Source organism: Mercenaria mercenaria, chromosome 4 (assembly GCF_021730395.1).
Source record: "Mercenaria mercenaria strain notata chromosome 4, MADL_Memer_1, whole genome shotgun sequence".
Taxonomy (NCBI): domain Eukaryota; kingdom Metazoa; phylum Mollusca; class Bivalvia; order Venerida; family Veneridae; genus Mercenaria; species Mercenaria mercenaria.
Genome location: NC_069364.1, coordinates 38,137,029 through 38,150,713, shown reverse-complemented (window position 1 = coordinate 38,150,713; position 13,685 = coordinate 38,137,029). Strand labels below are relative to the sequence as shown.

The window sequence follows — 13,685 nt, the reverse complement described above, 5'->3', positions numbered from 1 at the left end:
CTACAGAAAAGTGGTCTCGATTTTTCCCTACAACTAGTAATGAAAAAGTTACAATATAAGCTATTTATAGTAACAACAAAGGGAAGTAATTCTAAAGAAGGGAATTGCGCATGACACTTCGTCTCATAATGGTGTATAATTGTGCCAAGTTAAATCAAAATCCCTCCATGCATGAAGAAGAAATGCTTCGGACAAAGTCATTCTTGTATCTGACCTTTGGCCTCTAAGTGTGACCTTGACCTTTGACCTAGGGACCTGGTTCTTGCGCATGACACTCCGCCTCGTGGTGGTGAACATTTGTGCAAAGTTATATCAAAATCCCTCTATGCATGAAGAAGATATGCTCCGGACAAAGTTTTCTTTCTTGTATCCTTTGACCTCTAAGTGTGACCTTGACCTTAGAGCTAGGGACCTGGTTCTTGCGCATGACACTCCGTCTCATGATGATGAACAATTGTGCCAACTTTCATCAAAATCCCTCCATGCATGAAGAAGATATGCTCCGGACAAAGTCATTCTTGAATTTGACCTTTGATCTCTAAGTGTGACCTTGACCTTAGACCTAGAGACCTGGTTTTTGCGCATGACACTCCGTCTCATGATGGTGAACAACTGTGCCAAGTTTCATCAAAATCCCTTCATGCATGTAGAAGATATGCTCCGGACAAAGTCTGTGGACGCCGCCCGCCCGCCTGCCCGCCAGGGGCGTTCCCATAATACGTCCCGTTTTTCAAACGGGCGTATAAAAAAAAAAATGAAATCTACATATCAAGCTTGTTGATCTGTGAAAGTATAAAGCAATTCAGATTAATAGTCTGTGATGAGTTGGCCACACAAAATATTCCATATAGCAAAAACTATCAAAGGGCCATAACTGCAGTAAAAATATTCACAGAAAACATTCCTTCCTTTATGGTCATCTGCACATCAAGCTTGTTACTCTGTAAAAAGTTTGAAGCAAATCAGACTAATAGTGTGGGAGAAGTTGGACACACAAGATTTCAGGACATACGGACGGACCGACGTACGGACAGCAGCAATGCTATATGCCCCCCATATAAATGTGTGGGGGCATAAAAAGATTTTATCTGAATTCGCAGATCTACCTAAAACTGAAGTACATCAAACTTGGATAAATGAGGACTTCCTGGATCGCTGTCCCCAATCTGGACTTTTCTACAAAATCCACCATTCAATGGAGTATAGGGTTATAGGTGACACAGGTCCCAATGTGTTCTGTTTCAATATTAAAGGGCCAGGATAGCCCTAGATTGCTCACCTGAGTTACATCGCTTGCTTGAATAGTTTTTGTAAATGGTTACACACGGAAATTTCTTTGAAATCATTTTGAAATAGTGCCAGTGTTATCTGACATGAATATTTCAAAAGTTTGTACTAAATAAATATGGTTGGATAATGTATGTGTGTGTGTGTTGTGTGGCTGTGGGGGAGGTGGAGTACGAGGTTGGGGGAATGATGACATAGGATACTAAGAGACAATATCAAACAGGAAGATTTTTAAAATTTCCAACAATAACATATTGGGAAAAGAGACCACACCCATGGTGGCAGTGTTTTTTGACAAACTGGAATAATTTGTATCTTTGCAAAGGTCCAGTAGTTTCTGACAAGCAGATGTTTAAAATTTTATCTATACACACATAGGGAAAATTGGACAAATCAGAAAAATTGAGCAATCTTGGTAAAGGGTCACACATTGATCATTTGTCCCAGCAATTTCATACAACAAGATTTTCAAAGTTTCCGCTATATACATATAGGGAAAAGTGACCAAGCTCCCTGACAGGCATGCTTTTTGACAAATGTGAACAAGTGAATGAAGTATTGCCATGCAATACAAAGTCCCCTACTGGAAGGCACCTAATTTTCTCTTCTGCAGTATAACATAATGAACTGATATCTGTCAATGATGTATGAACAATATTGTACTATATATACAATAAAATATAACAAAGAACTTGGATTAAAATTTGCATATATAAAAACGTACAGTTGTTTTCATTTGGATTTTTTTTTTTGGCCGATTATACAAAAAATTATCATAAAAGATATTTATAGTAACAACAAAGTGAAATAAACCCTTAAAAAAAAAAAAAAAAAAAAAAAAAAAAAAAAAAAAAAAAAATCTATAAAATATAAGTCCACAAGAAACTCTTTACCAGTAGAGATAGATCAAAATACACCTAAAATTTGGATGTACCGTGCATATTGTACCACAGAAAAGTGGTCTCAATTTTTCCCTATGGCCAGTAATAAAAAAGTTACAATATAATCTATTTATAGTAACAACAAAAGGACATAATTCTAAATCAAAGGCCTGAATGGCCTGAGTCGGCTAATGATTGATGTACTGACAGTATAGTCTACCAGTTTCAGTTTGGTTTTAGTTTTTTTCTTAAAATTTCATAACACAGCTCGATATTTACCCAAAATATTATATCCGGATACGATTACACTTTTCTCCAGTTTGAACAATATATTTTACAAATTGTGATGATACGAAGACATTTAGCAGCAATTGGCAGTATCTGACATTGAAGTTTACGGTAAAATTACCTCTTTTATAAATCTTTTCATAAAAAAGTTGTTTCGTTTCGCCAAACATAGACGATCTACTTTCGATTTCAAAAACTACAAGAAAATACAATTTAATGTTTCGCCGATTTGTTTATTTCTCGAAAAATAAGAATTAAAATCATTTTTAATATCAGTAGTAACTAAACAAACCAGTAAGAGCTTCTTCTTCCGATAATTTATCCGTTTACTGACTGCAAAATTCAACCCACAGACAGTTTATAGAAATCATACGATGCGTGTTTACGTTCAATGTGGGAGAATTAAGGCTGATCGGCTATGTTACCTAACGCATCCAGACGATTCAGATTTTGTTTTTAAAAAAGCATTGTGTGCGTTTCTGTAATTTTATATACGTTTTTATACGCTTAGAAATTATTAGACATGCGTATTTGCATTATTTCTATACGTAATTTACGCTAATACGCATCTTATCTGGAACCCTGCTGGAACTATTTTTTGTCTTTCGCTGGATGTTACCCAAGCTTTGTAAGCCTGCGCAATTCTTAAAATGCACATTTATGCTTAATGAGTTACATTCGAGAATTGCACAATTACAAGTCATAAATATGACAGATTACATCGTATATTGGTCATAGCAAAGGGAATTGACACAACTTAACTTCATTCATGCAGTGAACTGTTTGAAGTTTGAGAAATCTATCGGAACTACATCCCTTCACTGTGTTATTTGGTCTATTTAGAGAATCGTTGGATAGCAAGGACTCGTCAAAAGGCTTTCAGCCTTTAGCCGACTCAAAAAAGTGCGCTTCATAGTGGTGAACATTTCTGCCAAGTTACATCAAAATCCCTCCATGCATGAAGAAGAAATGCTTCGGACAAAGTCATTCTTGAATTTGACCTTTAACCTCTAAGTATGACCTTGACCTTAGACCTAGAGCCGGGGCTTTGCGCACAACATCTTGTCTCATCCAGGGATATGTTTGTGCCAACTGATATTCAAATCCTGTTTTGCATGACAAAGTTATACACCTGACAGGAAAAAAATCCTTTTGACCTTTGATCTCAAAGTGTGACCTTGACCTTTAAGCTAGGGTTCTAGGTGTTGCGCCTGACACGTCGTCTCATCATGGGGAATATTTATGCCAAGTAATATTGTAATCCCTTGATGGATGACAAAGTTCTGGACCAGACAGGAAAAAAACCCTATTGACCTTTGGCCTCCAATTGTGACCTTGACCTTTGAGCTAGGGGTCCGGATTTTGCGCATTACATGTTGCCTCTTCATTAGGCACATTTGTGCTAAGTAATATCAAAATCCCTTCATGGATGGCAGAGTTATGGACCGGACTGGAAAAAAGCCCTGTTGACATTGGACCCCCAATGGTGACCTTGACCTTTGAGCAAGGGCTCCAGCATTTGTGCAGGACATGTTGTCTCATCATGAGGAACATCTGTGCTAAGTAATATTGAAATCCCTTCATGAATGACAGAGTTATGGACCGGACAGGAAACAGACCCAGTTCAATGCCATGTTAACATTTGACTGATAAGTGTGACCTTGACCTTTGAGCTAGGGGTCTGAAAGTTGTGCAAGACACATCGTCTTATTATGAGGTACAATTGTGCCAATTGATATTAAAATCCCTTCATAGACGGGAGAATTATGGACCGGACAGGAAAAAAGCCCTGTTGACCTTTGACCTCAAATTGCGACCTTGACCTTTGAGCTAGGGGTGCAGGTTTTGCGCATGACACGTCATCTCATCATGGGGAACATTTGTGCCAAGTAATATTAAAATCCCTTCATGGATGAAAGAGTTATGGACCGGACACGAAACAGACCCTGTTCATGCCATGTTAACATTTGACTGCTAAGTGTGACCTTGACCTTTGAGCTAGGGGTCTCAAATTTGTGCATGACACATCATCTTATTATGAGGTAAAATTGTGCCAAGTGATATTAAAATCCCTTCATGGATGGGAGAGTTATGGACCGGACAGGAAAAAAGCCCTGTTGACCTTTGACCTCCAATTGTGACCTTGACCTTTAAGCTAGGGGTCCGGGTTTTGCGCATGACACGTCGTCTCATCATGGGGAACATTTGTCCCATGTAATATTAAAATCCCTTCATGGATAAAAGAGTTATGGACCGGACACGAAATTGCGGACGGACGGAATGACAGAATGACGGAATGACGGAAAAGCGCATTCCTATAGTCCCCGAAACTGGTTTTCAACCAGTAGGGGACTAATAACCTGAACAGTCCTGGTAGATGGTCACCCAAGGACCATTTGGTGGAATAATTTTAAAATTGAGCCAGCAGTTTTTATACAAGACAATTTTTGAAGTTTACATTTTAATCATATAGACAAGAGGACCATGATGGTCCTGTATCGCTCACCTGTCCCAAAATGACCCAGTTTTGAACTGAGTATGACGTCGTTTTTTTTTCTATTATTTGACATAGTGACCTAGTTTTTAAGCTCATGTGACCCAGTTTTGAATTTTATCTAGATATCATCAAGATGAACATTCAGACCAACTTTCATACAGATCCCATGAAAAATATGGCCTCTAGAGAGGTCACAAGGTTTTTTCATTATTTGACCTGCTGACCTAGTTATTAAAGGCATGTGACCCAGTTTCAAATCTGACCTAGATATCATCAAGGTGAACATTCTGACCAACTTTCATGAAGATCCATTCAAAAGTATGGCCTCTAGAGAGGTCACAAGGTTTTTCTATTTTTAGACCTAATGACCTAGTTTTTGACTGCAGCTGACCCAGTTTCGAAACTTGACCTAGATATCATCAAGATGAACATTCAGACCAACTTCCATGCAGATCCCATGAAAAATATGGCCTCTAGAGAGGTCACAAGGTTTTTCTATTATTTAAGCTACTGACCTAGTTTTTGATGGCACATAACCCAGTTTCGAACTTGACCTAGATATCATCAAGGTGAACATTCTGACCAATTTTCATGAAGATCTTGTGAAAAATATGGCTTCTAGAGAGGTCACAAGGTTTTTCTATTTTTAGACCTACTGACCAAGTTTTTAATCACAGTTGACCCAGTTTCGAACTTGGCCTAGATATCATCAAGATGAACATTCAGACCAACCTTCATACAGATCCCATGAAAAATATGGCCTCAAGAGAGGTCACAAGGTTTTTTTCATTATTTGACCTACTGACCTAGTTATTGATGGCACGTGAACCAGTTTCAAATTTGACCTAGATATCATCAAGGTGAACATTCTGACCAATTTTCATTAAGATCCATTCAAAAGTATGACCTCTAGAGAGGTCACAAGGTTTTTCTATTTTTAGACCTAATGACCTAGTTTTTGACCGCAGCTGACCCAGTTTCGAACTTGATCTAGAAATCATCAAGATGAACATTCAGACCAACTTTCATACAGATCCCATGAAAAATATGGCCTCTAGAGAGGTCACAAGGTTTTTCTATTATTTGACCTACTGACCTAGTATTTGAAGGCACGTGACCCAGTTTCGAACTTGACCTAGATATCATCAAGGTGAACATTCTGACGAATTTTCATGAAGATCTTGTGAAAAATACGGCCTCTAGAGAGGTCACAAGGTTTTTCTATTATTTGACCTACTGACCTAGTTTTTGAAGGCACGTGACCCAGTTTCGAACTTGACCTAGATATCATCAAGGTGAACATTCTGACTACTTTTCATGAAGATCTTGTGAAAAATATGGCCTCTAGAGAGGTCACAAGGTTTTTCTATTTTTAGACCTACTGACCTAGTTTTTGACCGCGTGTGACCCAGTTTCGAACTTGACCTAGATATCATCAAGATGAACATTCTGACCAACTTTCATAAAGATCCCATGAAAAATGTGACCTCTAGAGAGGTCACAAGCAAAAGTTTACGCACGGACGCACGGACGGACGACGGACAACGGACGCTGCGCGATCACAAAAGCTCACACTGTCACTTTGTGACATGTGAGCTAAAAAGTGACCAAGTCCCCTGGCAGCCATATTTTTGACAAACCAATAATCTGAACAGTCTTAGTAGAGGATCACACAAAGACCGTTTGTGTAAAATTATTTCCAAATAAGACTAGCGATTTAGGAGGAGATATTGTTTTAAGATTTATCTATTTTTACATCTGGTAGCCCCTATGTGCAACCAAGTGGAACCATTTGAAAAACTTTGGAAGAAGACTACCCAAGGAACATCAGGGCCAAGTTTCATCAGCTCGCACCTCATGGTTTCAGAGATGTTGTTTGAAGAAAAGTGTGTGTGGACAGACGGACAATGGATGGTGAATGGTCACAAAGCTACCCTGATCACTTTGTCTAAGGTGAGCTAATAAAACAGTTCATACCTTAAATAATCTTGGAAATACTTCTGCTGGTTGTCCTCTCACAACATAGAGCCTGGAATTCAATTTCCGTAAGCTTGAATCCAAATCTTCAAGACACTGCAACAGGAATCTGTAATTATAACAGGTATCATTATGGCTTGGTACTGACGATTTGTAATTTTGATTTAAGAAAAAAAGTATGACCCAAACAGCCATTTGTCACTGAATAAAACTAGCATTCTTTGGAGCTAAAAAGGGCTGTGCCCTCGATATATGATAATACACATCTGAATGACAAACAATGATTTTATTCTCCTTGACGTCATCCATCAAATATTTGCCTGTTTTATGTGGTATTCATAATATGTGACATAATATTTACATCATCATGTTTGGATATATACCATACTGACTGTGATATTTTTTAGCTCACCTGTCACAAAGTGACAAGGTAAGCTTTTGTGATCGCACAGCATCCATCGTCCGTCCGTCCGTGCGTAAACATTTGCTTGTGACCATTCTAGAGGTCACATTTTTCATGGGATCTTTATGAAAGTTAGTCAGAATGTTCACCCTGATGATATCTAGGTCAAGTTCGAAACTGGGTCACACGCGGTCAAAAACTAGGTCAGTAGGTCTAAAAATAGAAAAACCTTGTGACCTCTCTAGAGGCCATATTTTTCATGGGATCTGTATGAAAGTTGGTATGAATGTTCATCTTGCTGATATCTAGGTCAGGTTCAAAACTGGGTCAACTGCGGTCAAAAACTAGGTCAGTAGGTCTAAAAATAGAAAAACCTTGTGACCTCTCTAGAGGCCATACTTTTCACGGGATCTGTATGAAAGTTGGTCTGAATGTTCATCTTGATGATATCTAGGTCAAGTTTGAAACTGGGTCAACTGCGGTCAAAAACTAGGTCAGTAGGTCTAAAATTTGAAAAACCTTGTGACATCTCTAGAGGCCATACTTTTCAATGGATCTTCATGAAAATTAGTCAGAATTTTTATCTTGATGATATCTAGGTCAAGTTCAAAACTGGGTCTCATGAGTTCAAAAACTAGGTCACTTTGTCAAATAATAGAAAAAAACGACGTCATACTCAAAACTGGGTCATGTGGGAACAGGTGAGCGATTCAGGACCATCATGGTCCTCTTGTTTAGATACAGTACTACCTCTGTTACTAACACCTCCAAGGAGCAAGTATCTTCATCCAAAGGATGTTAAGTCTTTCCCAACAGACATACGTTATTCATAATAGTAAATTAACATCTCCTGAGCAACACTTGCTCTGTACAACCAAACAGATTCCTGTTTTCCGTCGGATGTCCACTCTAGAGAGTTTGCACTGTATAACTCTTGTCAACATTTATGCAGCAATATTAAAGACATATAAAATATTTAAAATAAAAGTACAAAATCCAATTATATATTAGAATACAAGACCAAAAAGAACTAATATTTTATAAGTTAGTGCAGTTTGGCCTTGACAGTACAGGATTGTATTAAATGTCTACGAGTGTTATCACAGACAAGATAACACCACAAGTCAAAATTACATTTCTGACAAAAAGTTACTTGCATTGTACAAAAGTTCTGGTCACTAACTGATGAGTTTCCAGATAGTGTTTAAATGATCCAAAGATTAAAGAATATAATTGCTAAACCATATTATTAGTTAATACTCAGAAACACCAGAACCTCTCATTACAGTATCATAGTTACCTTAAGCAATATGAAAGATTTATGCAACAGCTCTTGTTAATTGAATGAACGTGTTCAATTTTTCATGTTGTGTCTTGTGCAACGCTGAGTCTCTGACAAAGCGTTCATCCCAAAGGACTGTTGTTCACAGTTTCAAAGGTATGTTTCTGTCTGCATGTTTAGCAAGTATATTGTATAGTAAATATGTCCAGTAAGTTCAGGGTCATACAAATACTTGTACATACTGCATGTTTTATTAACAGGTGTGGCTATTTAAGTCTACCAGGTAGAGAAGGATGAGAGAGAAGGGTTTCTCACCGGGTAACAATTTTTCTTTTGTGAGCCATTTTCTATGAGAATCCTGATGTATTAATAAGTTTATATTGAAGAAAAAGTGTACTAGTATATGCTAATTGTGCTGATTAATATGACCATGACAGTGATAAAAGAACATGACAGTGATAACAAGAGCTGTCAATATTGGTGACAAATGCCCCCGAAGCATGCCCAAACAAGAGCTGTCACAGGAGACAGCGTGCTCGACTATTTCGATGCTGGATAGTGAAATTGGGCACATCTGAGGAAACTAGAGCTGTCACTGGAGTGTTAAATGACTCCAATTGTGGATGAAGATATTGCACAATAGCCTGAGTCTATATCAAAAATATCAACTTAAAGTAATAAGAGAGGTAAAGATAAAATGTATCAAAACACTAAATAAGTATATCCTAAGCAAAAAGGGGCATAATTCATTAAATACTGGTGCCAGAGTTATGCACTTTGTGTCATATGGTGTGTGTGATGATGCTGAACAACTATTTTAAGTTTGAATCAAATCCATTCAGTAATAACAAGAGACAGAGTGAAAGTGCATCAAAACTTTAACCTAAAATTCTAAGTAAAAAGAGGGAATAATTCATGAAAAAATTGTGCCAGAGTTATGCACCTTGTGTCATATGGTGTGTGTGATGATGCTGAACAACTATTTTAAGTTTGAATCAAATCCATTCAGTAATAACAAGAGACAGAGTGAAAGTGCATCAAAACTTTAACCTAAAATTCTAAGTAAAAAGAGGGAATAATTCATTAAATATTGGTGCCAGAGTTATGCATCTTGTGTCATATGATGTGGGTGATGATGCTGAACAACAATTTTAAGTTTGAATCAAATCCATTCAGTAATAACAGAGGTAGAGTGAAAGTGCACCAAAACTTTAACCTGAAATTCTAAGTAAAAAGGGGGAATAATTCATGAAAAAATGGTGCCAGAGTTATGCACCTTGTGTCATATGATGTGGGTGATGATGTTGAACAACTATTTTAAGTTTGAATCAAATCCATTCAGTAATAACAAGAGACAGAGTGAAAGTGCATCAAAACTTTAACCTAAAATTCTAAGTAAAAAGAGGGAATAATTCATTAAATATTGGTGCCAGAGTTATGCATCTTGTGTCATATGATGTGGGTGATGATGCTGAATAACTATTTTAAGTTTGAATAAAATCCATTCAGTAATAACAGAGGTAGAGTGAAAGTGCACCAAAACTTTAACCTGAAATTCTAAGTAAAAAGGGGGAATAATTCATGAAAAAATGGTGCCAGAGTTATGCATCTTGTGTCATATGATGTGGGTGATGATGCTGAACAACTATTTTAAGTTTGAATCAAATCCATTCAGTAATAACAGAGATAGAGTGAAAGTGCATCAAAACTTTAACCTGAAATTCTAAGTAAAAAGGGGGAATAATTCATGAAAAAATGGTGCCAGAGTTATGCACCTTGTGTCATATGATGTGGGTGATGATGTTGAACAACTATTTTAAGTTTGAATCAAATCCATTCAGTAATAACAAGAGACAGAGTGAAAGTGCATCAAAACTTTAACCTAAAATTCTAAGTAAAAAGAGGGAATAATTCATTAAATATTGGTGCCAGAGTTATGCATCTTGTGTCATATGATGTGGGTGATGATGCTGAACAACAATTTTAAGTTTGAATCAAATCCATTCAGTAATAACAGAGGTAGAGTGAAAGTGCACCAAAACTTTAACCTGAAATTCTAAGTAAAAAGGGGGAATAATTCATGAAAAAATGGTGCCAGAGTTATGCATCTTGTGTCATATGATGTGGGTGATGATGTTGAACAACTATTTTAAGTTTGAATCAAATCCATTCAGTAATAACAGAGATAGAGTGAAAGTGTATCAAAACTTTAACCTGAAAATCTATGTGATAAGGGGGGATAATTCATGAAATATTGGTGCCAGAGTTATGGCCCTTATGTCAGATGATGTGGATGATGATGAGGAATAAGTATTTCAAGTTTGAATCAAATCCATCAAGTAATTACAGAGATAAGTTGAAAAAAGAGAAAGTGCACCAAAACTTTAACCATGGTGGGGATGCGGAAAGACGCCGACGCCGACGCCGACGCCGCGGCGAGTAGGAAAACTCTCCTTATACTTCATATAGTCGAGCTAAAAATGCTACAGCTGTATGCACAAAATATGCCAAAATACAGTTCAGTTAAGAATCATTTTGTGACCTTGACCTTGATCTGAGAGACACTACTTCTCATTAACATTGGTGTCAAATTATTTTCAAATCCCTTGAAATGGCAGAGTTATGAACCAGACAAGAAAAATACCATGTTAACCTTTGACTTCTAAGTGTGACCTTGACCTTGGAGCTAGGGCTCATTATAGGGAACATTTAAGCCAAGTAATTTTAAAATCCCTTCATCGATGGCAGAGTTATGGACTGGACAAGAAACAGACCATGTTAACCTTTAACCTCTAAGTGTGACCTTGACCTTACAGCTAGGGGTCTGGATCTTGAGCATGACACATCGTCTCATTATGGGGAATATTTATGCCAAGTAATTCCAAAATCCCTTGATGAATGGCAGAGTTTTGAACCGGACATGAAAAAAGACCATGTTAACCTTTGACTTGTAAGTGTGACCTTGACCTTGGAGCTAGGGGTCTGGCTACAAGTTTGAAAAACCCAGAGGAGGCCCTGGGTTTTAGCCCATATATAATGGCAGAGTTATGAACCGGACATGAAAAAGACCATGTTAACCTTTGACTTGTAAGTGTGACCTTGACCTTGAAGCTAGGGGTCTGGCTACAAGTTTGAAAAACCCAGGAGGCCCTGGGTTTTAGCCCATATATAAATAAGACCTCTACCCAATAGTGCATAATCTGCCCATTAGCAAGCAGAATGGAACAGGGCAGTAAAAGCAAGAAATAGTAAGTTGGGGGTGGGGGATGGGGGGGGGGGAGGGAGAGAGAGGATGGAGATACTAAGAAACAAATAAATTTATGTTCAAAAACACTAAACATTTCATGTCGAATTTATATCCCATTTTGCACTTTTATCAAACAAGAGGGCCAAAATGGCCCTATATCGCTCACCTGTTATCATTGCACTTAAGGACAAGAAGGTCAAATAATGACCTAGTTTTTGAAGGCATGTGACCCAGTTTTATACTTGACATAGATATCATCAAGGTGAACATTCTCAACAATTTTCATGAAGATCTCATGAAAAATATGGCCTTCAGAGAGGTCACAAGGTTTTTCTATTTTTAGACCTACTGACCTACTTTTTGACCGCATGTGACCCAGTTTCGAACTTGACCTAGATATCATCAAGGTGAACATTCTCACCAATTTTCATGAAGATCCATTGAAAAATATGGCCTCTAGAGAGGTCAAAATGTTTTTCTATGTTTAGACCTAGTGACCTAGTTTTTGACCGCAGTTGACCCGGTTTCAAGCTTGACCTAGATATCATCAAGATGAACATTCAGACCAACTTTCATACAGATCCCATGAAAAATATGGCCTCTACAGAGGTCACAAGGTTTTTCTTTTATTTGACCTACTGACCTAGTTTTTGACCGCACATGACCTAGTTTCGAACTTGATCTAGATATCATCAAAATGAACATTCTGACCAATTTTCATGCAGATCCTATGAAAAATATGACCTCTAGAGAGGTGACAAGGTTTTTGTATTATTTGACCTAATGTCCTACTTTTAGACCGCATGTGAACCAGTTTCAAACTTGACTTAGATATCATCAAGGTGAACATTCTGACCAATTTTCATGAAGATACATTGAAAAATATGGCCTCTAGGGAGGTCACAAGGATTTTCTTTTTTTAGATCTATTGACCTAGTTTTGGACCGCAGTTGACCCAGTTTCGAACTTGAACTAGATATCATCAAGATGGACATTCTGACCAATTTTCATGCAGATCCCATGAAAAATATGGCCTCTACAGAGGTCAGAAGGTTTTTCTATTATCTGACCTACTGACCTAGTTTTGGACTGGACATGACCCAGTTTCGAACTTGACCTAGATATCATCCAGATGAACATTCTGATCAATTTTCATGAAGATCTTGTGAAAAATATGGCCTCTAGAGAGGTCACAAGGTTTTTCTATTATTTGACCTACTGACCTAGTTTTTGACCGCAGTTGACCCAGTTTCAAACTTAGCCTAGATATCATCAAGATGAACATTCAGACCAACTTTCATGCAGATCCCATGAAAAATATGGCCTCTACAGAGGTCACAAGGTTTTTCTATTAATTGACCTACTGACCTAGTTTTGGACCGGACGTGACCAAGTTTCGAACTTGACCTAGATATCATCAAGATGAACATTCTGACCTATTTTCATAAAGATCTTACGAAAAATATGGCCTCTAGAGAGGTCACAAGGTTTTTCTATTTTTAGACCTACTGACCTAGTTTTTGACCGCATGTGACCCAGTTTCGAACTTGACCTAGATATCACCAAGATGAACATTCTGACTAATTTTCATAAAGATCCCATGAAAACTGTGTCCTCTAGAGTGGTCACAAGCAAAAGTTTACGCACGGACGGACGGACGGACGACGGACGCTGCGTGATCACAAAAGTTCACCTTGTCACTTTGTGACAGGTGAGCTAAAAATAACTGAAAGTGACAAGAATAAATTTATACAGGACATGTATATCAAAACTTTGAACCCATTAATGAGAAATAAGTCAATTACTAAAAAAAGAAACAATTA

At 37.6% G+C, this 13,685-nt stretch overlaps 1 protein-coding gene across 1 annotated transcript in view; it reads right to left on the bottom strand.

Annotated features, from left to right (window-relative positions):
* Positions 1–13,685, bottom strand: part of LOC123552817 (cleavage stimulation factor subunit 3-like) — a 135,898-nt gene that overhangs the window by 52,199 nt on the left and 70,014 nt on the right. Inside the window, exon 23 of the mRNA XM_053540940.1 lies at positions 6,931–7,039. Within this exon, the coding sequence (XP_053396915.1) occupies positions 6,931–7,039 (109 nt within the window). The remainder of the gene's footprint in view (positions 1–6,930; positions 7,040–13,685) is intronic.